Genomic DNA, 23,299 nt, shown 5'->3' with positions numbered 1-23,299 from the left:
AAGGCGGATCCTTGACGTGCACGGCAATGTAATATTCTGTAGTTAGGCATCTTGTATTCCAACTAGAACTCTCCGTGTAAACCCTAGATCATGGTGCCTTTATAAGCCGGATCCCTGGAGGCATAGAGGCACAACCACAACTCATTGTAACAACACGAAAGCGCCCAGATAATTCTAGACAAGCAATACTGCAATAGTAGGTCCTGTCATCGAGCAGATGTTTCGAAGTAGGGTAAATCGCATACCACCATCCCGAGGACTCTCCGCCCAATGGCCCCGTACTTCTTCTTCCCTCAGTGAGGATCCCTACCGTCGAATAAGCAACTACACATCTGTTGCAGGGCAATGCTTGATGCTGATGTTGACTGTTGCTTGACTTGCATCTTGGTTTTCATTTTTCATTTTTTATTTTCATGATTTTGCAGTGTACATCCTTGACGAATAGGTGTTTGATTTTGAGTTGTTACAAAGACTACATAGATATAAATATATTCTATTTGTCTTGAATTACTTGTTGCAGATGTATCTAGATACGTTTTTACTATGTAGACACATGTGAATCTAGACAAATTTGTGACATCTAATTCAGAAATATTTATTCATCTGTTCTAAAATATAAAATGCTTTGGTTGCCTAACGGAGGTGGTATTTTATAAAAAAAAAACCACGATGGTGCATTCAGTGTTCAGTGCACAGCTTTGCGATGATCACCCACCAAATCCAAATCAGACAGCAGACGATGGCATCGGCAGCGCCATACGCCAGCAGCATACCTTGCCTGACAAAACCACGACCACCACCGCCCGGATTCATCTCCCCTCCGCCGGCTCGCTCCGGCCTCCACCTTCCAACCCGATCCACCAAGACCAGGAGACCAATCGTCGGAGCAGCAGGAGCCCTCCCCTCCTCCTCCATGGCGGGAGCCCAGCCTCAGACGCGCGATGTCCCACAAGAAGGGGCGGAGGAGGCAATGAAGCTGCTGTTCGTCGAGATGGGCGTCGGGTACGACCAGCACGGCCAGGACATCACCGCCGCCGCCGTGCGCGCCTGCAAGGACGCCATCTCCTCAAACTCCATCCCCGCCTTCCGCCGAGGTAGCCCAATCGCTTACCTGATTCTCGCTGCCATTTCGCCGAGCATCTTGCGGGCACGCAGGGAGCTTACTTCACTTGGGTCATGAGCTGGTCCCCAACTGAGCCTGTTGCGTCTGCAGGGTCGATACCAGGGGTGAACAGTGAGCAGATGAAGCTGCAGATCAAGCTCGGCGTGCCAAGGCCGGTGCAGCATCTGTTGGACTTCCAGAGAATTAAGGCCGTCTTCCCCTAGTGAGCATTCTCTCTGCCTTATCTTTGGTCCTATTAAATCTTCAAAGTTAATCGTCCATGGGATGAATTAGTAAAGTGCAATGATACACTGTGATGGATTCTTATTTTATCACAAGAAAAGTTTTCAATGGCGCGTAGGTTACTGACTCAATCATCAGAATAAGCTATATATATTCCCTACTACAGAGCATGTGTATCTAAATTCTGGTGAAGGTAGTAATTCAAAAGTGCTATCACACTGCCTATGGCAAAGCTGCCAAATGTTTATCAAGCAGCACGGCACGACAGAAGTATGTGTACGTGTGTAGTCAGGATTGCACCAGGAGGGAGGATTTGGAATGCTCAACACAACAATGCATTTCAGATGTGAATCTTTTTGTTGAGGCCAGCAAATAGAACCTGCCATTGGAATGAAACGAGACTAGTGACTCATTAGTTGTTCAGCAATGTTGAGTAGTTGCATTATGCAATGTCAGCTAAGATAACAGTCAACAACACGAAAGCAGCTTATGTGGGTATGTATCCTGGAGAGCAATCATATGACTTGCATGTCTTGTTGGGGAGATGAACTTGGAAGAGTGGAATCTTGGAGATTACATAGTACTCACACTTCCTGTAAGGCTATAGTCCATTGCACGGACTAATTATCTAGCAGTCACTTGAAAATATCTCATATTTACTAATTGGAGGCTCGACAATAACTTTAGAGAAAATAATTAGAAGTTCCCAAAAGGAGATCATCTGACTGTTGGTTTTATAATACAATGAACAAGAGCCCTAGATCTTTGTAATAAATTTTGGTGTACACGATAGCAAAGGATTCCTTGCACATGACACGTGGTGCATGTGAAGCTGAATATCCCTTGACAAAAGAGATCAGCTCATAATTAATCGGAGGCGATATTTTTTTATTGACACATTGCCCTATTGGACACAGTTACTATTTCATAGACTTCATGATACATTTTGTATGCTAGTTTAAGTTGAACCATCTGTCAAAAAGAAAAATGAAAATGAATAGAAAGATACTGTTGGCCATGTTGCCTACTAGGATAGATAATGATGTGTTGGTGTACCGGGAGACAGCTAAGAAATAGTATGCATGTATATTAATTCTGACAGGACGAACAAAATTCCTTTGTTAGTAAGAGAAATGTAAAAACATAATGACCATGGTAGGTGCTATGTATACTTTTCTCATCACCCACTGATTGTAATATATACTGGAAAACTGCTAAGGGAAAAATGATTAAAACAATCTCGAAAATAAAAGTTGTCTGTAGCGTAGCCATTCCACATATAGAAGAGAATTCATACAAGTTCCCAATCAATTGAAAAGTAGAGAAGTCCAATATCAATTGCATATGTAGAAAGCGGTATATGTCTTGTATCAAGATTATGCATGCCTTAGGTATTATAAACATATACTCTCAGATAAAGTAAACAGTTGGCAATGCTCTCCAATTAAGTAATCAGTGGGCGAGCATTCCATTTAAATTTATTGGGTTCCACATCTATTCGGACATAAAATGTGTGCAATGATTTTTTTAGTTGGCCCCTGAAATCTATCATTGAATGTAACACAATGTGTCAAATTATCCAGTAGACTACAGTTAAGTCTACCAATGCTAGATACAAAGCTGACAAAGCAATCTTTTTTTTGTGGGGAAACAAGAGATAACAGGATTACATTCGTTTTTTTAACAAATTGGAGCACCTCCTTCTGGTAGCTCCTGATCCAGAACTGAGTTCTTTTTGCAGAACGTCCAGGTTCGCCAAAGCATGGTTAACTTCGTTCTGAGATCGATCAATCCTACTTACTCTGATATCTCTTTCTCCAAGATTCTGTCTGATAATTCGTACGAAGTACTTTGTACACTAGAGCTAACCTGTCAGCTTCGCTCGTCTCAATCATTTGTGTTAGCACTAATCTTGATTCATGTATCAGCATGTTTATTTCGTATGCATATAGTTAGGTGTGATCGTCGTAGTCAGTTCTTAGAGCCAGCAAGACGTACGTGTGATACGTACGGAGCAGGCGAGTATTCAGCCGGAGGCGTACAAGGCGAGATGCCGAGATGGCGTTGCGTGAGGCAGCGGTATGGCGAGATGCCGATACCCAAAGGTGTGGAGCAAGAGCTGAAGACAACGCACTGCACAAGTGTTAGCTGAGTGAATCGATGTGGTCATCCAAGTAGTTTGTTAGCTGCAACATAAACGTGCATGTGTGTGGCCGGGTCAAGTGGAGCCTAGAGAGATTCTAGGAGAAGATTAGGCTAGCTGTTAGTGTTGTGCGTGTGCGTGCATCGTGGAGTTAGTGGCCGGTGTGGCACCCGGCCGTGCGTGTGTCAGTCTATAAATAGGACACTGTAATCTGCATGTTTGTTAAATGAGAAAGAAGAGAAAATGTAGTCACGGTTGGAAACCAGGGAAGTATCTTTGGCAAAGCCTTGTCTCCTTCCTTGGCTAGTGTGTGTACGGGTGTGTTGTGTTGAGAGAAACAAGAGAGATAGTGAGAGTTCAGAGGTAGAAGAAGATGGGGTTGCGAGATGCAGCTCCAACAATTTGTGCCGTCTCAGAGCAGTCTGTTTTCCAGGTCAATAGGCTCGGATGGCCAGTTCAGTGCGAGCTTTATTCCTCCATCACGCGCTGCCAGCTCCGCCACCAGGGCTGTGGTGCAGTTAAACAGTAACATCATCGTTATGGTCACGCAGGACCATGCCCGCACCCGCTCCTCCCGTTCTTGAAAGTAGCTTCCACCCACATTCATTTTGCAATGATCCCCGTTGCCGCTGGTGATTGCCGGGACGTGAGGTAGATACAAACTGCTTGTGGAGAGCAACAACACCTTGAGGAAGAAGGAGATTCAGAGGAGAGCAGCAGAAGTGCAGAGGAAGGAGAAGCCAAGACAGATTCAGTTTGTTTCTGTTCGATGATCCTTCGTAGTTGCTGCTGCTCCCTTATAGCTACCAAGCCAAATCTAAGGTCCACTCTCGCTGGCCCATGGCCCAAGTCCACCAACAGCCAATTCTCCAATCTGGTCATGGTACGTTCCCAGTAGGGTCATGACATTGCCGCCCCCAAAAAACATTGCTTGCCCCCAAGCAATGGCTTGGTCAAGTCACACATGGTAGCTCCAACTTCGACACTGAGATCGTCCAACACAGACCACTCATGGATGTCCGACTGCGACAATACCCGGATCCCATGGCCTCCCCAGATTCTCTCTGATGGACTGAACGGATCTTGAATGCAAGGTGCTAAGGTTGATATCACCAGGGTCCCATGGTACTTGTACATGCAGCTTGGACTGCTGGCTGGAGTATAATTCATAGCCATGATCATGTACATTCGTCCCCATGAGCATTATGCCATATTGCCGTGCGATGGAAATCTGGGTTGGGTTTCCAATATTAGCCTCTATATCCATCAGCAGAAAGTGCTGGTGCAGAAGCTATTTGTTTCGTGACCCATCTGAATTTAGCAGCTCTGATGCCCACTGTATATGGCAGCATCGCTCCGGTGATACATGCTTCATTAGTCGATCCTGAGGTATCCATGGATCATACAATATCTGCACATGCACACCATTTATCTATTCACCATAACACTCCTGTCTTTAGAAGTCTTAGCCCATATTCTATCGCATGCCAAGTCGATGACAGATTTTCTGGAAAAACTGCATCGATAAGGTTACCTATGGGTAGTATTTTCGTCCGTACAAAATGCTCACAGAGGGAGTCCGGGAACTGAATGAGGCGCCAGGCTTCACAAGCAAGTAGGGCCTGGTTAAATAACATCATGTCCTTAAACCCCATGCCACTTTGCTTCTTTGGCCGTAGTTGCCGAAGTAGATGAAGCATTTTGCTGCATTAATCTATTGTCATGTGCTCCTTGCAAATTAGTTCAGCACCTGTCACTCAACCGGCTTACAAGGTCGAAGTCATTGGATTGCATCGCTTCTGAAAATTGTAAGTAGAGCAGCTGAAAATGATAATACACTTCATTAGTCCAAAACAGAAGGAACAAAATTCATCTATTGGTAGTCAGTTTCAAAGTATGGTATCTTTGATAAAATTCTTGTACTGTATTTAAAATCCCTATATATTTCACATGTAACAAATTCTGTAAAACGGTTAGCGTTATGTGATATGTAAATTGCTAGCTCGTGCAGATACATGGGGTTGATGACTAGGTATCATAACCCTGATTGCCAACAGCTTGTAAGATTGTCTCATCAAATCTTGGCAATAAATGCATCATCATCGCCCATAAAAAAATAGTGCATCATCACAGATAATAGCTGACTGGAAGTTAGAGGGTTCTCCTAGGATGTCTTATTCCTAGGCTTTAATTTACTGGAGTTACTTACTGATAATTTGCATCTTGGTGTATCACATAACATCTTATCCTCCCCAATCTTATACCATTTTTCTCATTGTTTGTAGCGGCGAGATCACTAGCTGCGAGGTTGTTGAAGGTGGGATGATCTGTTCGAGCGGAACATGCATCGAAGCAATGGGAGATAAAAATGACGACTGCTATATTGTCAACGCCGCAGTCTACGTCGGTTACTAATGTCAGTTTAAGGAATCATGTCTTAGAACAGAAGACTGGGAGATTTTCCTAAGCAATAATCATGTAACTGTCATCATAGTTACCATGGATGGCGATGTTGTTGTTAGCATCATAGTTATAATTCACATGAACTGGCCTGTACATTTTCACTGTGTGCTCTAAGAGCATCTCCACTCGTCTCCCCGAGAAGCCCCCCACGAGCCGTTTTTTACATCCGGACGGCGAAATCCGGCCCAGTCGCGCCCCCGGTTCCTCGATTTCGTCCGGATTTGGGCCTAAATTCATCCGGCGATCCCACGCCATCCCCGGCCCCCCGGGGAGCGCTCGGGGACTCCGGATGGAGCAAAACCAACCGCCCACGCCCACGTGTCTCCTCTTTCGTCCGGACTCCCCGGGCCATCCTCTTTTTCCCCGAGAAACGCCGCTTGGGGAGCACACTACTGGAAATATACTGCCCCCCATGCCAAAAATTGATCCAATCCGGACGAAAATTTCGCCGGATTTGGGCGTGGGGAGCGCCAACGAGTGGGGATGCTCTAAGGTGTGGGCAAGTGGAGAATGTTGGCTGCATCCTCCTTTCCTTTAGGATTCTTGGTGTCGTGTGATTGGCTGAGAGGTTGTCCTTGCGCCTGTCTAGCTAGGTACGAGGACGCATTCAGTCAAATTTGCCTTGAGCGGGGAGCATCATGTACTTGTCTGTTCCTGCTGCAGCTATGACTTGGGCTTTGTCTTTGTGCCTGCTAACCGAATTATGTGATTGTGCTGGAAGGAGCAGGCCTCAGAAATTCAAGCTTCAGTCTCTGCATCCGGTTGCACCCATTTGAGCAAATACAGTGTGGATAGAGCTGGTCTTGGTCGCGGTAAAACGCGTGGAGGCGGTCCAAGCAGAAGGTGTGCTAGATCTGGATCCGTGCTGTGATATGTAAATTGCCACTAGCTTGTCCAAGTACATGGAGTTAATGACTAATTATCAACAGGGAGTGACTAATTTTTGTTCCACTACTACTTGTGATGACATTGAATTTCAGTTGCAACCTAGATTACAACTTGTGACTAGCACAAATCGTGAAACAATCCAACGGTTCGGGGTATTTTCCCAGCCCTTGTTGTAAGTCATGACTAGCATGAATTACAAAGCAATCCAACGGTTTCTGGTATTTCTTAGTTGCAATATATGTGCAAGTTGTAAAATCTCAGTTGCAACTCATATGTAACTTGAATAATTTCAGTTGCATCTCATTTTTCAACTCATAGCACACATGAATCACGACGCAATGTAACACTCTAGGAGCCAACTGAGGATCGGCAAAGCTGTAGTATTGTCCTGATTGACAATAATAGCGTGTCAATTTCTAGTCTCATAAGATCTTAGCTACAGGTGCATCGTCATCACCCACAAAAGAAAGTGCATCATCATCGACAATAGCTGACCCCCAATTAGAGGGCAGTCCTAGGATGCCTGATTCCGAGGCTTTAATTCAGAAGAGTTACCGAACTACTGATAATTTGCATCATGTATCACATAATATTTTATACTCAACTTGCATCATCATCGACAATAGCGACCCAAATTAGAGGGCAGTCCTAGGATGCCTGATTCCTAGGCTTTAGGGCATCTCTAGCGGGACGCAAACGGACGCTGAGCAATCGTTTTCGTCCGCCGTGACCGGAAATGCGTCTGGGGCCTGCTCCAGCGGGGCGACGCAAAGTGACCGGGCCGTCCGCGGAGACGCAAACCTGGCCCAAATATGCGCCAGGTTTGCGTCTTCGCGGACGCTCGGCGGTTGCGCGAAGCGTCCTCCATTTCTTACCCGGTTCCGCAAGTCAGGGACAACGAAATCGACCGCTTCGATTTGTTTCTTTTTCCCCTTCTTTGCTGCCCTAGTGCGACGCCACCACCCCAACCCCACCCGCCGCCGTCCCGCCGCAACGCCGCAGTAGTCGCCGTCGGCTCCGTTCTCGCCGCGCGGGAGAGCAGGATCGTACTCGGGCTTGGCTCCGCCGCGTACCTGCCGGCTGTTTTCGGCCAAACGCTCCCGGTTGCGCCGCCCTTCCGCGCCGCCCACGACCTGTTCGGTCAATTGCGTCGGTAGGTTTCTTACTCGTATTTTCGGCGCTATTGTGCGCGGCCATTGATCCGCAGTTTGTACCCACGCAGATGGACATGTGGCAGATGTTGGACAAATTCCGCGCGGAGGTCGTCGACTCCTCTTCCGACGAGGAGTCCGATCAGTCGACGCAGACATTGGCAACTACTGCGGCCTCCATGATCCACGAGTTCACCTCAAACACGGGGCCGGAGCACCGGGGCTCTGTGAAGGGGCACTCTAAAAACCTGCCGCGCAACAGAGTGGAAGGGCAGGCCCGCCTCCACAAGGACTACTTCCACCTCACCAATCCGGTGTTCCCGGAAAAATTGTTCCGGCGCCGGTACAGGATGTCAAGGGACCTGTTCTTGGTCATTCTACGGGGCGTCAGAAACTACGAACCCTACTTCCAATGCAGGCCAGATGCAACAGGTGCGCTAGGCTTCACCTCCTACCAAAAATGCTCCACGGCTATTCGCATGCTCTCATATGGAATGGCTGCGGATATATTCGATGAGTATCTTCGAATGGGTGAGAGCACCTGCCTTGAGGCCATGTACAGGTTTTGCCGAGCCGTGATTGCCGTGTTCGGAGAGTATTACTGTAGGGAGCCAACTGTTGAGGATACAAGGCAGCTCCTGTCTATCAACGAGTCTAGAGGGTTCCCAGGAATGATTGGCAGCATAGATTGCTTGCAGTGGGAGTGAAAAAACTGTCCATTTGGATGGCAGGGTGCGTACAACGGGCATGAGGAGGGAAAAACTGTCATTTTTGAAGATTTCATATCTCAAGATTTATGGTTTTGGCATTCATTCTTTGGCATGGCGGGTTCCAACAATTACATCAATGTGTTGCACCGATCACCGGTTTTCAACCGGCTCATGCAAGACAAAGCTCCCCGGGTGAGCTATGAGATCAATGAAAATGCATATGACAAACCATATTATCTTGCTGATGGCATCTACCCTAACTGGGCCACATTGGTGAAGACTGTCCGTAATCCAAACTCCGAGAAGACGAGGAGGTTTGCCAAGATGCAAGAGGCTTGCAGGAAAGATGTGGAGCGCGGATTTGGTGTGCTCCAAGCTCGGTGGGCAATTGTCCGTCACCCGGCAAGAACATGGTCACTGAAGACCATGCATGAGGTGATAACATGCTGCGTGATCATGCACAACATGATCGTTGAGAACGAGCGTCCTGATGGCCGCAATGAGAACCACTGGGAATTCCAAGGTGAGCTGGTTGCGTCACTTCCTGGAGTTTCATCTTGGCAGGACTATCTACATAGGAATGTAGAAGTCACTAACGAGAACGTCTCTAAACAGCTGCAAACGGATCTGATTAAGCATCAGTGGACATTGGTTGGCCATGAAGATCATGCCTAGAGAAATACTACTCCCTCCGGTTTGACTCTAATATGGATGTATCTAGAACTAAAATGTGTCTAGATACATCCATATTGAAGTCAATTAATATGAATCAGACTTTTAAAAATTTAAATGTAATAACTATGACTTCGTTGATTTCCTTATTTTGTTGTTTGGAAACTTCATAAATTAATGCAAACGCGGAAATGCGTCGGCCCGCTGGAGCCACCCCTAGGTGCAAACGGACGCGCGGACAAAAACGGTCTGTCTCGCGTCCGCCGCGCGACGCAAACGGACATTTCGACGTCTGGAGATGCCCTTATTTCACAGGAGTTACTGAACTACTGATAATTTGCATCATGTATCACATAACATTTTGTACTCGGCTTATTATTTCTACATCTTCTACGTACTCCTCAATTTCTGTAGCGGTGAGATAATTAGCTGCGAGGTTGTCGTCGGTGGGATGATCTGTTCATTTTCGAAGGAGTGCGAGATAAAATCACGACTACTACATTGTCCAGTAAATTCAAAAAAAGGAAACTACATCGTCCAGTAGCATTCTTTCGTTTGTTTTGTAGCGTTCTTTGTGTCGTGTAGCATTCTTGTTTTGTTTGTCCTATAGCATCGTTCGTGTCGTGTGATCCGCTGAGAGCTAGGTCCAGCCGTCGAGAGGGACGAATTCAATCCAACTTGCACTGACCAGGGAGAATCATGCACTTGTCTGTTTATGCTGCAGCTATGGCTGGGGTTCGCTCTTTGTGGCTCCCAACTAGCAGGCCTGATTCTAGCTTGACTCTCTGCATCCAGTTGCAGCAGCTGCATCGAGTTGACGGAGCTGGTCCTGGTAAAAACGCGTGGAGGCGGTCGAAGGAGGTGTGCTGGATCTGGATCCTTGCGGCGTTTAGATTTTTTCCCGTTCTGCAACGGATCGATGCGTTCAACTTGCATCTTATTGTTCTGAATCCGTATATATTGTGGCTGACAAATAATAATGGATGGTGCATTGGTGCCTCAATCCTTTAGCTGACAAATTATGATCGATAGATAAATCCTAAATTCAGTACTAACATGAAGGCTTGTGTAAATCTTTTGGCTCGCACTACTTTTGAATGTGAAATGACAATCACATACAAGGTGTGTCGTGTGAGTTGTAACTAGAGATGCAAGTGCCTCACTATTAGGGTTTCCTCTACCTCTTTAGTTCATTCTAAAAAAAAATGATATGTTGTTGTCAAAGTTGGGTTTCTTTTGGGTAGAGGATACCCTAATGATGACCACCATGCATCTCTAGTTGTGACACTTCAGTTTAACGTATTACGCCATGGACAATATTACTCCTTACAGCCCTAAACATTTATCAGAGTTAGGCAAAACGTAGGCTATAATGTGTCTCAATGCTGCAACCTAACTCCCGCACCCGCAACCTGCAACCTCCCGCACCCGCGCGGTAGCGCCGCGCCGGGCGGCCGCCATCCTCCCCTTCCTCGACCCCCTCCTCGACCTCCCCTGCCGCCGCTGCCGCCCTGGGCGTCGCCGGACAAAGCTTTGGTGGCGTGGCGGAGGCGGCGGTTACCTCAACGGCGACCCGGCGCGGGGGCACGATCTCATGCTGGCGGCGGCGCCTGCACCTGGCCGATGTCGATGGCGGTGTCGTGGCTGGCGGCGGCCGGAGGAGCTCGACGGCCGGCGGTGGATGGCAGCGGGCGGCGGCTCCAGGCCCGGATCTTGGCCCAATGGGCATAGTCGGGCTGCAGGAATGCTGTTGTTTCGTGTCCCTTGCTGGCCGCTCGCACAGGTCTCCCAGGCTATGCTCGCGATACGAGGACGCCAAGGGAAACTGTGCGCGGCATGGTGGTGGTGACACCCTTCTCCATCGGAGGTGGTTCGCCGAAGAACTTGGGGTGACGTGGCAGCCGGTGAAACCGCGCCTCGATTTCGGTCTTGGCGGACGATGACGGCGTCGTTTGGAGTCGTTACCTTGTTGAAGGCATCGTCTTTGCTTGTTCTGTTATTTCCCTTGGGAGCGGCGGATCCTGAAGGTTACCGGCTGGTGGCGTGTGGGCTACTGGCTCGGTTTTCAATAAAGGAGGCGATCCTAGGGTCTCTTTCAAGCCAAGAAGAAGATCTGTTTGATGCATGTCTTCATTGATCTGGATAAGGTGTCGTGTTCTGGAAGGCTCCGCCGGCGAACTCCACTGGGCGACTCATGCCTGGAGATTGCCGGATCGGATGGGATTCGGTCGCGGGCAACCATGTTTTTCCGACCGTTTGGTTTCAGAGGGAGCGATGCGAAGCTCTGCAGTCTGTTGCCATTGTGGAACATGTCTTTAGTACCATGGTGATGTCAGTAGTGGAGAATGGCATAGAAGCCGAGATCTGTAGACAAGTAATGATGGTTCGAGTCCTGGTGGAGATGAGGGATTGACTTGGTGATTTGTGACTTGGATTAGTGGCATCGGCAAGTGGGGGCGACAACACGGAATAAATTCAGTGTCTAATCTTTAGGGTGAAAACCCTAAGTCTGACCTTAATTGGTTGTACCTCGCAATGATCTTGTTGAAGGCATTGTTTTTGAAAGAGCGGACCATCTCCAGGGTGAAAACCTATGATCTATGATCAGTGCGACGACGGCATTTGTGCACCGTTCCTTTCTTTAAGGCGTCGCTTTTGGAGAAGATAGATTTCTGGTGTTATCTTGGTGGTGTTTGGTCAGCTGCTACAAGGAATAGATCACTATAGCAGGACTTTTCCTTTTCGTAATTCTTCTTTCTTTTTTAGCTGTGTGCATACGTGTTGCCATTAGGGCAGTGCGTTGTTGCAGAGACTAGGTGTAATTGATATCTTTATGATATTAATATATTTCCCTTATCGAAAAAAATGTGTCTCAATTCTTTGAATCTGCCACAAATATTTAGGACCGGAGGGAGTAATATTACTCATGGCGTAACACTCTAATATATAGAGGTGAGATCTCTCTGCCCTTGAATTTGTTTAGATTTCATAACCTCATCCCCATTTTTGCGAGGGAGAAAATTATATTTTTTCTCAGTTAAATGGGATTATTGTAAGCCAATACTAGTTGTGCAATATGGCCTAGTACATGGCGCACCCAGCAAGCGGTGCTAGTGCTACCTTAAGATGTACCATGATTATGTAAACACACGAAGTCCCATTAATCTTCTTACTCCACTTATGAAATGGCCATCATGTTTGAGGTTGTTGTTGTGCTTTGACTTTTTTTTTGAACAAGAGCTTTGACTACTTGTGTATTCTCTCCATAAAATGGGGTTAGTCTTTCGCCTCCTGAGTCTAGATTTCAAGGTCAAGTCTTTTTTCCTCCGAAGTCCAGTCCCTTAAATATTATTACTGCATTGATGAGATTCCCATATCGTTTGAGGTTGTGGTGGTAACGATATGGAGGCAAGTCTTTCACCTCCTAAGTCTAGATTCCAAGGGTCAGTCTTTTCCCTAAAAGTATATATCTCAAGGATAACGTTGACTGTGATTAGGATGACTTTTGCATCATCAAGAATATAATGTACAAAAGCGCACCATTCCATTATGACACTTTAGGGGTTTGCATTAGTGGACATTAGTTGATGCTATATATATTTGTCAATCGTCATCATCCTTAAACCCTGGTTTGTATGATTGCATTGTCTGAAATGCAAAATTGCCAAATCAGATTGCGACCCCCAACTAATCTTGAAATAAATTATGCATCTCTTAGTGATACAGATTGCTTTTATTAAAACACAGATATCCTCGAAAGATTCCTTACACTTATTTATTAGTCCATAAAATTAATGGTTATATCTTTTCATATCTGTATACATATACTACTCCTACTTGTATTCCGCTCTGTTATAGTATACCGAACATGTAGCACATTGTATGTCTTCCTGATTAGTGTTAACACATCCCATATGGTATCATGGTGACACTTCTTCCAAGATCGTATCTAAAAAACCTACATGGCATGGTCGATCTTCATAGGTTCTTTCCGCGCATCATATTCCTTGTACATGGCCTTGGCTCTCAGTCTCGGAGAAGCTGACTTGAAACATTTTCTTGATCTCACAAGCTCATGTGTTGCCGACAGTGAAGAGAGCTCAACTGCTTGGCTTCCTCAAAGGATTGGTTGCGACACCACCAGAAGAACTCAACAAAAAGGACAAGGATGGGAAGGACGTGAAGATTCTGAATCCGACGCATGGTCGGTGGATTTCTTAGGAGCAATTTGTTCCGAGTTATCTTCTAACTAATATGATGCGAGAGGTGTTGACTCAGGTGGTCGGCCTTAATGGCGTGGTTGCCACCAGAGGAAGCTAGGTCATGCCAGAGTTGTTATCATTGCAGTGCAAAGCAGGTATGGTGCAACTTCTGCACCCACTTGAACCAAACCCGAAAGGAAGGCATGACCGGGGTGGCCTACTTTAGCTCAAAGCCATAGCTTATGAGGTGGTGATAATCCCCAACTGCAAGGAATCTACATAGTACAATTCGATAAGTATTTGAGTGTTGAACCCTCGAGGAGTTGAAAGTAAACTATATATTCTCTAAAGCCCCTATAACCCACTTATATGGCCCTTTATGCAAAGCAGTGAAGTAGAATGTGTAATGTACTTGTTACTATTAACTAGATAACGGTAAAGTGCCAAAAGTAAATAAAGGAAGTAAACTGTTGCAAGTAAAGTAAAGACTATGAAGATAAAAACAAATAAAGTAAAAGGAAGTAAATAAACGGAGCAACTGTTTAGGAAATCGTTATTTCATTTATTTGGTTGTCAAAATTAGTGAAGCACATGGATATTATTTTTATTGTTTCTTCTAGAGAGGAGCTATAAATAGGTGCAACCACATAAATGTCCAAATACACCCCTAATGATTGATCTCAAGACTATTTCCGAGCAAACAAGAGAGTTATTAAGACATAAAGTCCAACCACCTCTGTAAGTTTCAAGGTCCCCATAATTACATTCCCCGTTAATTAATCATAGCTTAATATAGCATGCATATTTAATATTTGGGGCACAGTTATGTGTACGCTCATATATTAGTCCGTAACATCATCATAGAAGAGAACATGTACTTGTATGCAATCATCAACAAACTATTTCACAATTTCCATAAAAAATCACTACTCAAAGATAAACATAGAGACACAATACATTATGGGAAAACAATAGATTGCATCACACATCATGTTTTCCAAGAGATTACAATAGGGAGATGGAGGATGTTGGTATAGGTCTTGATGAAGAGGTGCCTCCCCAAGGGGGAGAGGTGGCCACACGAGGAGAGGAGGCGGCGCCGGTAGTAGCACCCCTTCGTGGAGGGCGGTGGCTGCCCTAGGGGGAGGAGGCCCCTTGCCCCTTATTTTTTTCCTTGGAGATGGTGTTGGTGCAGAGGAGCTCATGCCCCTTCTTGGCGGCTGCCAAGAGGGGTTGATTTTCGTGACAATTGGTGCCTACCTCCAAAAGTAGGGTTTCCCCTCAATATATAGAGGCGGAGATGCAATCTAGGCCATGTGATGGATGCCCCTTTGATCTAAGGCTCTTGAGCACCTCTAGAATGTTCCTAGGACTTAACCTCTGTCCTTTATGAACCCATCAAGTCATGGCTTGAACGAATCCCTCAAGTATGGAAAGATTTTGAGTCAATCACGTCACCAACTTTTGGAGTCCCGCTCCTGTACTCCGCAGTAATTGGGTTTAGTTTGGGCTTTCAAGGTCCGTTCGGGACGAATTTTATGTCTAAACCGATTGGAAGAAAATATCAACAACTTTCATGTTTTGACTTTTTCTATTTGACGCCGTCTTCTGGGGTCTTCTTGGCAATCTTTGAAAACTGTTCCGTAGGGACAAATTCCAGGAAACTCCGAATTGTACCATAATGAGCAGTTTCCTTTCATATTTGTGTGTTTCCTACACAACAGTGTAAAACAAAAAAATTGTGCACTTTTGCAACTATTAGTAGGTTAATATCAATAAATATAATAAATTTGCAAGATAATAATGATTTTAACACAATAAATTGCAAAGTTCATGGCTGCATTTTACATGCATCAGTCCTCGAGTATGAAGGTGATAAAACTGAACATGAACTTTGGAGTTTGATGCTATGTTGGGTATAACAAGTAATGATCATTTCCACACAAAGTTAAATGGTTTATTCTTTATGGAATATGAACAAGAATATGAGATATAAATTAATATTTCTTATGCACTACATCCATGCTCAACAATAAGGCATTTTGTATAAAGACAAATGAAAGTACTAAGGACATCTAAACATGTAAGTGCAAGTAATACTATTTGGTCCAAAAGAAGATTCTTTCTTTTTATTTTTTTCTTCTTGTATATGTGGACACTTGAGTAACAGAAAGTAAGCAGGGAATATACATGCTAGCACTTTGATAATATAAGAGAGCATAAAATAAAGTTTTAGGATATGCAACTCATGTAAATGGTAATCATAAGAATGACCAGGATTCCCGAGGGCGCGTGTCAGTTCGTCTCTCTCTCTCTCTCTCTCTCTCTCTCTCTCTCTGGAATGTTCCCGCTCAAACTTCGGTTATTGTATTAACAAGGTCTTCGATAGGTTTTTCAATTTGTTTATTTACAATAATACACTGCCTTGTGTGTGGTCAACGATCCTCCATGCCCGTAAAACCAGTGATTTGACCGTTCTGGCCAACCCACTGTTCCTGGAGTGACCCATTTAGAAATTAAGGTGGCCTTAGTTTGATTCCACTTAGGCATGGCACTCTTGTAGACACATGTCCCCATAACATGGTGATTTTTTTCGCAGAATTTTCCTTTTTTCTGACCTTAGCAGAGATTCATACGATGAATTGTACTCCACAAAAGCGTCCCAGTGATTTTTTTATCTTCTCTACTGGTATAGTGAAATCTGGAGTTCCTTTCTTTATATATTCATTGTATAATATTTTCCTGAAGGTATGGAATTGTGTCGCCACCTTCTTAAGATCCCACTCCTTGATTTTTGACCTAAGTATTGTTTCCTCTTTGCACTCTGATGGTAGGTTGAAATGTGACAAAAGCATATCCCAAAACAAATCTTTGGATCTTTGGTCGATATATAACTAACTCCATCTACCTTTGGCTTATTCCATTCTCGAGCGGTGATCGGGATGTTCTCTGTAACAATAAATCTGCATTGATTTACAAATAAATGTACGTTCTCTTTGGGAGAAATCGGTTCGCCATCTTCAGTGACTTCGTCGATCTTGAACCTTTGATGATCGCCCAACTTTTTGGTCGGGCCTCGTTTCCTTCAATCCAGAGAGCTAAAATAAGAAAGATTAAATAATATATATATATACAAATCAATTAATGCATCTAGTAACTAGAGGTTAATTAATATACCTTGCCGGACTTTGTTAAGGGTCCAACATTTTCTTTGTCATGATTGTTTGTTTCCCATTCGTCTCTTGGTCTAGCTCCATTCCCTCACCGAAGTCGTTCATAAATTTTGAGCCGTCATATTCTCCACTGGCTATAATATTTAACAGTGCCTCTTCTTCATCGTCTCTGCCACGGTCCATAGCTTAACTAATCCAGAAAAAAAGATAAACCAATTTAGTATCAAGATTGCATATTTCTATTTATATTTATGACCAAATTTCTATTTATAATCCAGAAGAAAGATAAAATATGATGCATTCCTCACATTTGATACATGAAAATAATATCACGCCAACAATAGAAATGTATGACCACTTTCTTCAAACAAAATTTCTGCCACCAAGCATATAAAGAAGCACATACATGAATCTTTGCTCAGTTCGATCACCATAACAATCATAACCATCCCAAGCATCCATATACATGAATCTGCCACCATTTTAAATAAGGCATCCATAAATTGATCTAACCAAATTGACGTAAGTAAATTGACCTAACTAACTAATTGATCTAACTAAATAAGGCATCCATATACATGACAAATAGGGCATCCATATACTACTTTAAATAAGGCATCCATATACATGACAAATAATTCTAACTATATATATTGATCTAACTAAATTTACCTAATTAAATTGACCTAACTAACTTGACAAATAATTATAACTATATTGACCTTACTAACTAATTTGAAATGATTTTCCAGAAAAAAAGAAAAGGAGGCCAACGTCATGCTGACTTCAGCACAGCCATGTCAACCACGACCTCGACCCAGGAGAGCGCAGACGCGCCGCTTCACGGGCGACCTATTGGTGGCGGTGCTACTCTTTAGTGGTTGCTGGAACATTGCCAGCGACAAAGCCGAGTGGCGGCAGCAGATACTCGTCGACTCGGCGCTACAGAGAGAGGGAGAGAGAGCGCTGAGAGGGGAGGAAGGACGGTGAGCTCACCCTTGATGTCTATGGGTGCTTCTATTCTTGTAGACAGTGTTGGGCCTCCAAGAGTAGAGGTTTGTAGAACAGTAGCAAGTTTCCCTTAAGTGGATCACCCAAGGTTTATCGAACTCAGGGAGGAAGAGGTCAAAGATATCCCTCTCAAGCAACCCTGCAACCACAAAGCAAGAAGTCTCTTGTGTCCCCAACACACCTAATAGGTGCACTAGTTCGGCGAAGAGATAGTAAAATACAAGTGGTATGAATGAATATGAGCAGTAGTAACGGCGCCAGAAAAGTGCTTGCTGGCGTGCAGTTGATGGTAGTAATATTGCAGGAAGTAAAGATGCAGTAAAACAGTAAACAAGCAGCGATAGCAGTATTTAGGAACAAGGCCTAGGGATCATACTTTCACTAGTGGACACTCTCAACATTGATCACATAACAGAATAAATAGATAGATGCTAGACTCTACACCCTCTTGTTGGATGATGAACACCACTAACTGTGTAGGATTACACGAACCCTCAATGCCGGAGTTAACAAGCTCCACAATATTCAATGTTCATATTTAAATAACCTTAGAGTGCATAACAGATCAACATAACCAAACCAAGTACTAACGTAGCATGCACACTGTCACCTTCACACTACGAAAGGAGGAATAGATCACATCAATACTATCATAGCAATAGTTAACTTCATAATCTACAAGAGATCACAATCATAGCCTACGCCAAGTACTACACGATGCACACACTGTCACCATTACACCGTGCAGGAGGAATAAACTACTTTAATAACATCACTAGAGTAGCACACAGATAAATTGTGGTACAAAACACATTGCAATCATAAAGGTATATAAATAAGCACTTCACTATGCCATTCATAACAGTGAATAAGTATTCTGTGAAATATAGCCTAAGGGACCCACACGGTGCACACACTGTCACCTTTACACACGTGGGACAAGGAGTCTCCGGAGATCACATAAGTAAAATCCACTTGACTAGCATAATGACATCTAGATTACAAGCATCATCATACGAATCTCAATCATGTAAGGCAGCTCATGAGATTATTGTATTGAAGTACATAGGAGAGAGATGAACCACATAGCTACCGGTACAGCCCCGAGCCTCGATGGAGAACTACTCCCTCCTCATGGGAGACAGCAGCGTTGATGAAGATGGCGGTGGTGTTGATGGAGAAGCCTTCCGGGGGCACTTCCCCGTCCCGGCGGCGTGCCGGAACAGAGACTCCTGTCCCCCAGATCTTGGCTTCACGATGGCGGCGGCTCTGGAAGGTTTCTCGTACCGTGGTTTTTCTGTATAGGGTTTTCGCGACGGAGGCTTTAAGTAGGCGGAAGGGCAAGGTCGGTGGAGTCACGAGGGGCCCACACAACAGGGCGGCGCGGGCCCTAGCCTGGCCGCGCCGCCTTAGTGTGGCGCCACCTCGTGGCCCCACTTCGTATCTCCTCCGGTCTTCTGGAAGCTTCGTGTGAAAATAGGACCCTGGGCGTTGATTTCGCCCAATTCCGAGAATATTTCCTTACTAGGATTTCTGAAACCAAAAACAGCAGAAAACAGGAACTGGCACGTCGGCATCTCGTCAATAGGTTAGTTCCGGAAAACGCATCAAAACGATATAAAGTGTGAACAAAACATGTAGGTATTGTCATAAAACAAGCATGGAACATAAGAAATTATAGATACGTTTGAGACGTATCAACCCTCAACGCGAAGGACGTCTCGGAGAGGACGGGGGAAGTCAGACGACGACGTGGTAGTCGATGGAAGCTTAGCCGGTCACGGGGGAAGAACGGCTTGATTCCGTCGACCATGGCCTTCCTGACACGCGCGAGTTATCGAGGAGGCTCGAGACAGCGAGGCGGAGCTTCCAGGATTTGCGTCGGAGCTAGGGGAGGCCTGGGGTGGTGGAGCGAGGCGGTTAGGATTTGGTCATCGGGCACGGGCAGAGAGCGAGGGAGAGGCGGCGATGTCGATCGGGGGAGGGGGCCAAGAGTCGTGGCTTATGTATCGATACCTCTTTAGTCTCGGGCGGTACCATGAACTGGAACTAAATTTCATTTAGTCCCGGTTGGTGGTTGCAACCGGGACTAAAGGTCTGGCTTTAGTCCTGGTTCGTGGTACTGCCCGAGACTAAAGATTTTTTCGGTCGCCCATGAAAATGCGCGCGGGAGGCCCACCTTTAGTCCCGGTTGGCATTGGTACCCGAGACTAAATGGGCTTTGGGAATACTAATTCTATCTCTAGCAATTTTATTTCACTAAAATTCTATTTGTTTCTCATTTTTCTTTTTACAATTTAATTTATTATATATTATCTTTTATTTCTTTCTAAATTCTGTTCTTTTTCTAAATTCTATTTGTTTTCTAAATGGGCTAACTTTTAGAAGAATTTATGGACAAATATGATATAGATACCATATGAAAGTACATTTCATCATGTATCTAATGATATTGATCTTGTATTTTGCATCTTAATGATGTTTGCTAAATGTGACAAACTTTACAAATTCATAGAAAGTTTATTTCAAATCAGAAAAATATAAATAATATATCAAAATGTCCAGAAAATAATCTAGATCCATTAATAATATAATATGAAATTTTTAATTAAAAATAAAATAAAATTATTTAATTAAGTCTTTTATTATCCAAAATTCCAAGAAGATTAAATAATTAGTAAATTTATAAAATAAATAATACGATTTATAATCCTTCTTGTTTCACTTGGTTGCAAATAGAGTCCTTTGTCTTATAGAACCAGAACCAAAAAAAACATTATAAAGGTTTTCTTCAGATTTTTCAGAACACAGTTACATAAAAGGTTCAATACATTATTACACATCACCAACATCCCCATTTAGTGTTGGGGTATAAAAAAATTCTTCGCATATGTCCGTTGCCTATGATTGCGTTGTAACCATGGAGCATCTAAATTATTTAACAGGATGCGTGGGTCGGTGTTCACTGTGAAGGGCAAAATTTATCTTACTTATTATAATCTTCTCACATGTCTGTCTTTTTCTCCACTCCCACGATATTTCTTTTTTCTGAAAGAACTATGTGGTGATTTGGATCATTGTATGATGTATCTGTTTGCTTTTTTTTGTTTGGTAGACATATCCTCCTTCACACAGAAAACCTGAGCCACATCATTGGCTAGGACGAATGGTTCATCTCTATACCCAAGATTATTGCGACCCACTGTTGTCATTTTGTATTGCTGGTATACCTTTACCCCTCCTCCTGTCAGCTTGACCCATTTGCACCGAAACAAAGGGACCTTAAAAGAAGGTTCATAGTCAAGTTCTCATATCTCCTCTATGTAACCATAATATGTGTCATTTTGCCCATTGTTGTTTGTTGCAACAATGTGGACACTATAGTTTTGGTTGGTGCACTTTTAATCTTGAGTGATCGTGTAAAGTGTATTCTCATTTATTTCGTACTCTTGGAAAGTTAATATAGTTGGAGATGGTGACTGATGTCTACGTGTGCTTCTATTCTTCTAGACAGTGTTGGGCCTCCAAGAGCAGAGGTTTGTAGAACACTAGCAAGTTTCCCTTAAGTGAATCACCCAAGGTTTATCGAACTCAGGGAGGTAGAGGTCAGAGATATCCCTCTCAAGCAACCCTGCAATTAAGATACAAGAAGTCTCTTGTGTCCCCAACACACCTAATACACTTGTCAGATGTATAGGTGCACTAGTTCGGCGAAGAGATAGTGAAATACAAGTAATATGGATGAATATGAGTGGTAATAGCAATCTGAAATAAATATGGCAGCAAGTAAACATGTAGCAGAACTTGTTGGAAACGGTGCCAGAAAATAGCTTGCTGGCGTGGGAGGCAATTCTCTGTGGTGTAACTTTTCTATTCGGAAACAAGGCCTAGGGATCCTACTTTCACTAGTGGACACTCTCAACAATGATCACATAAATAAATAACTTCTCTTCCTTTGTGCTACATACACTCTCTTGTTGGATAACAAACACCATTCATTGTGTAGGGCTACAAGAGCTCCCTCAAGCCGGAGTTAACAAGCGCCACAACATTCGGTGTTCATATTTAAGTAACCTCTAGAGCATAATAGACCGTTGCAATTTAGACCGAGTACTAACATAGCATACACACTGTCACCTTTAAGCTATGAAAGGGGGAATAGATCACATCAATACTATCATAGTAATAGTTAACTCCATAATCTACAAGAGCTTACAATCATAACCTACGCCAAGTACTACATGATGCACACAATGTCACCTTTACATCATGAAGGAGGAATATACTACTTTAATAACATCACTAGAGTAGCACATAGATCAATAGTGATACAAAGCTCATCATATGGATCTCAATCATGCAAGGCAGTTCATGAGATCATTGTATTGAGGTACATGAGAGAGAGATTAACCACATAGCTACCGGTAGAGCCCTTAGCCTCGGGAGAGAACTACTCCCTCCTCATCATAGGAGACAGCGATGGCGATGGAGATGGCGGTGGTGTCGATGGAGATGCCTTCCGGGGGCACTTCCCCGTCCCGGCGGCGTGCTGGAACAGAGACTTCTGTCCCCCGAATCTTGGCTTCGCGATGGCGGCGGCTCTGGAACTTTTCCTGTATCGTGGCTTATTCGTATCGAAGATTTAGGTCAGGGAGGCTTATATAGGCGAAGAGTCGGAGTCGGAAGGGCCACGGGGCCCCCTCACAGTAGGGGGGCGCGCCCCCCCTTGGCCGCGCCGCCATGTGGGGTGGGGCCCTGATGACCCACAAGTATAGGGGGTGTATCGTAGTATCTTCGATAAGTAAGAATGTCGATCCCAACGAGGAGCAGAAGGTGTTGACAAGCAGTTTCGATGAAGGATTCACTGTAAATGCTCACAGACAAGTATTCAGGGGGTTTTGATGTAACAGATGAATAAAGTACGAGTAAGTAAAGTGCGAGAGTAATAATTGCAGCGAGTGGCCCAATCCTTTTTAGCACAAAGGACAAGCCGGTTTGTTTACTTATAGTGACCAAACGTTCTTGAGGATACACGGGATTTTAGTCTAGTGCTTTCGCTTCATACAGCTGATTAATCTTCATTGTTTTGATAAGTGTTGTGTGGGTGAACCTATGCTAATGTACTGCCCTTCTAGGACTAATACATACTTGTGATTATACCCCTTGCAAGCATCCGCAAATACAAGAAAGTAATTAAGATAAATCTAACCACAACCTTAAACTCTGAGATCCTGCGATCCCTCCTGCATCGATATACCAACGGGGGCTCAGGTTTCTGTCACTCCGGCAACCCCGCAATTGGCAAACGAGTACAAGATGCATTCCCCTAGGCCCATAAAGGTGAAGTGTCGTGTAGTCGACGTTCACACGACACCATTAGAAGAATAACACCACAACTTAAATATCATAACATTGAATACTACTCAACCACGATTCACTACTAACATTTAGACCTCACCCATGTCCTCAAGAACTAAACGAACTACTCACGAGACATCATATGGAACATGATCAGAGGTGATATGATAATGAATAACAATC

The 23,299-nt window shown here is 44.2% G+C and overlaps 1 protein-coding gene across 1 annotated transcript; it reads left to right on the top strand.

Annotated features, from left to right (window-relative positions):
• Nucleotides 1-686: 686 nt before the first annotated feature.
• Nucleotides 687-6,902, top strand: LOC127342924 (uncharacterized). Its single transcript, XM_051368944.2, has 3 exons — nucleotides 687-1,094; nucleotides 1,214-1,325; nucleotides 5,774-6,902. The coding sequence occupies exons 1-3, from the start codon at nucleotides 704-706 to the stop codon at nucleotides 5,901-5,903; spliced, it is 633 nt and encodes a 210-aa protein (XP_051224904.1). The 5' UTR covers nucleotides 687-703; the 3' UTR covers nucleotides 5,904-6,902.
• The last annotated feature ends 16,397 nt before the right edge of the window (nucleotides 6,903-23,299 follow it).

The sequence above is a fragment of the Lolium perenne genome, chromosome 3, assembly GCF_019359855.2.
Source record: "Lolium perenne isolate Kyuss_39 chromosome 3, Kyuss_2.0, whole genome shotgun sequence".
Lineage (NCBI taxonomy): Eukaryota > Viridiplantae > Streptophyta > Magnoliopsida > Poales > Poaceae > Lolium > Lolium perenne.
Note: the sequence above shows the minus strand (reverse complement) of the source record. Positions and strands in the feature narration are given on the sequence as shown.

Coding starts and splice junctions, on each gene's coding strand:
- LOC127342924 (XM_051368944.2), top strand. CDS start 704: ATGATCACCCACCAAATCCAAATCAGACAGCAGACGATGGCATCGGCA. Junction 1,095..1,213: donor CATCCCCGCCTTCCGCCGAG/GTAGCCCAATCG, acceptor TTGCGTCTGCAG/GGTCGATACCAGGGGTGAAC. Junction 1,326..5,773: donor ATTAAGGCCGTCTTCCCCTA/GTGAGCATTCTC, acceptor CATTGTTTGTAG/CGGCGAGATCACTAGCTGCG.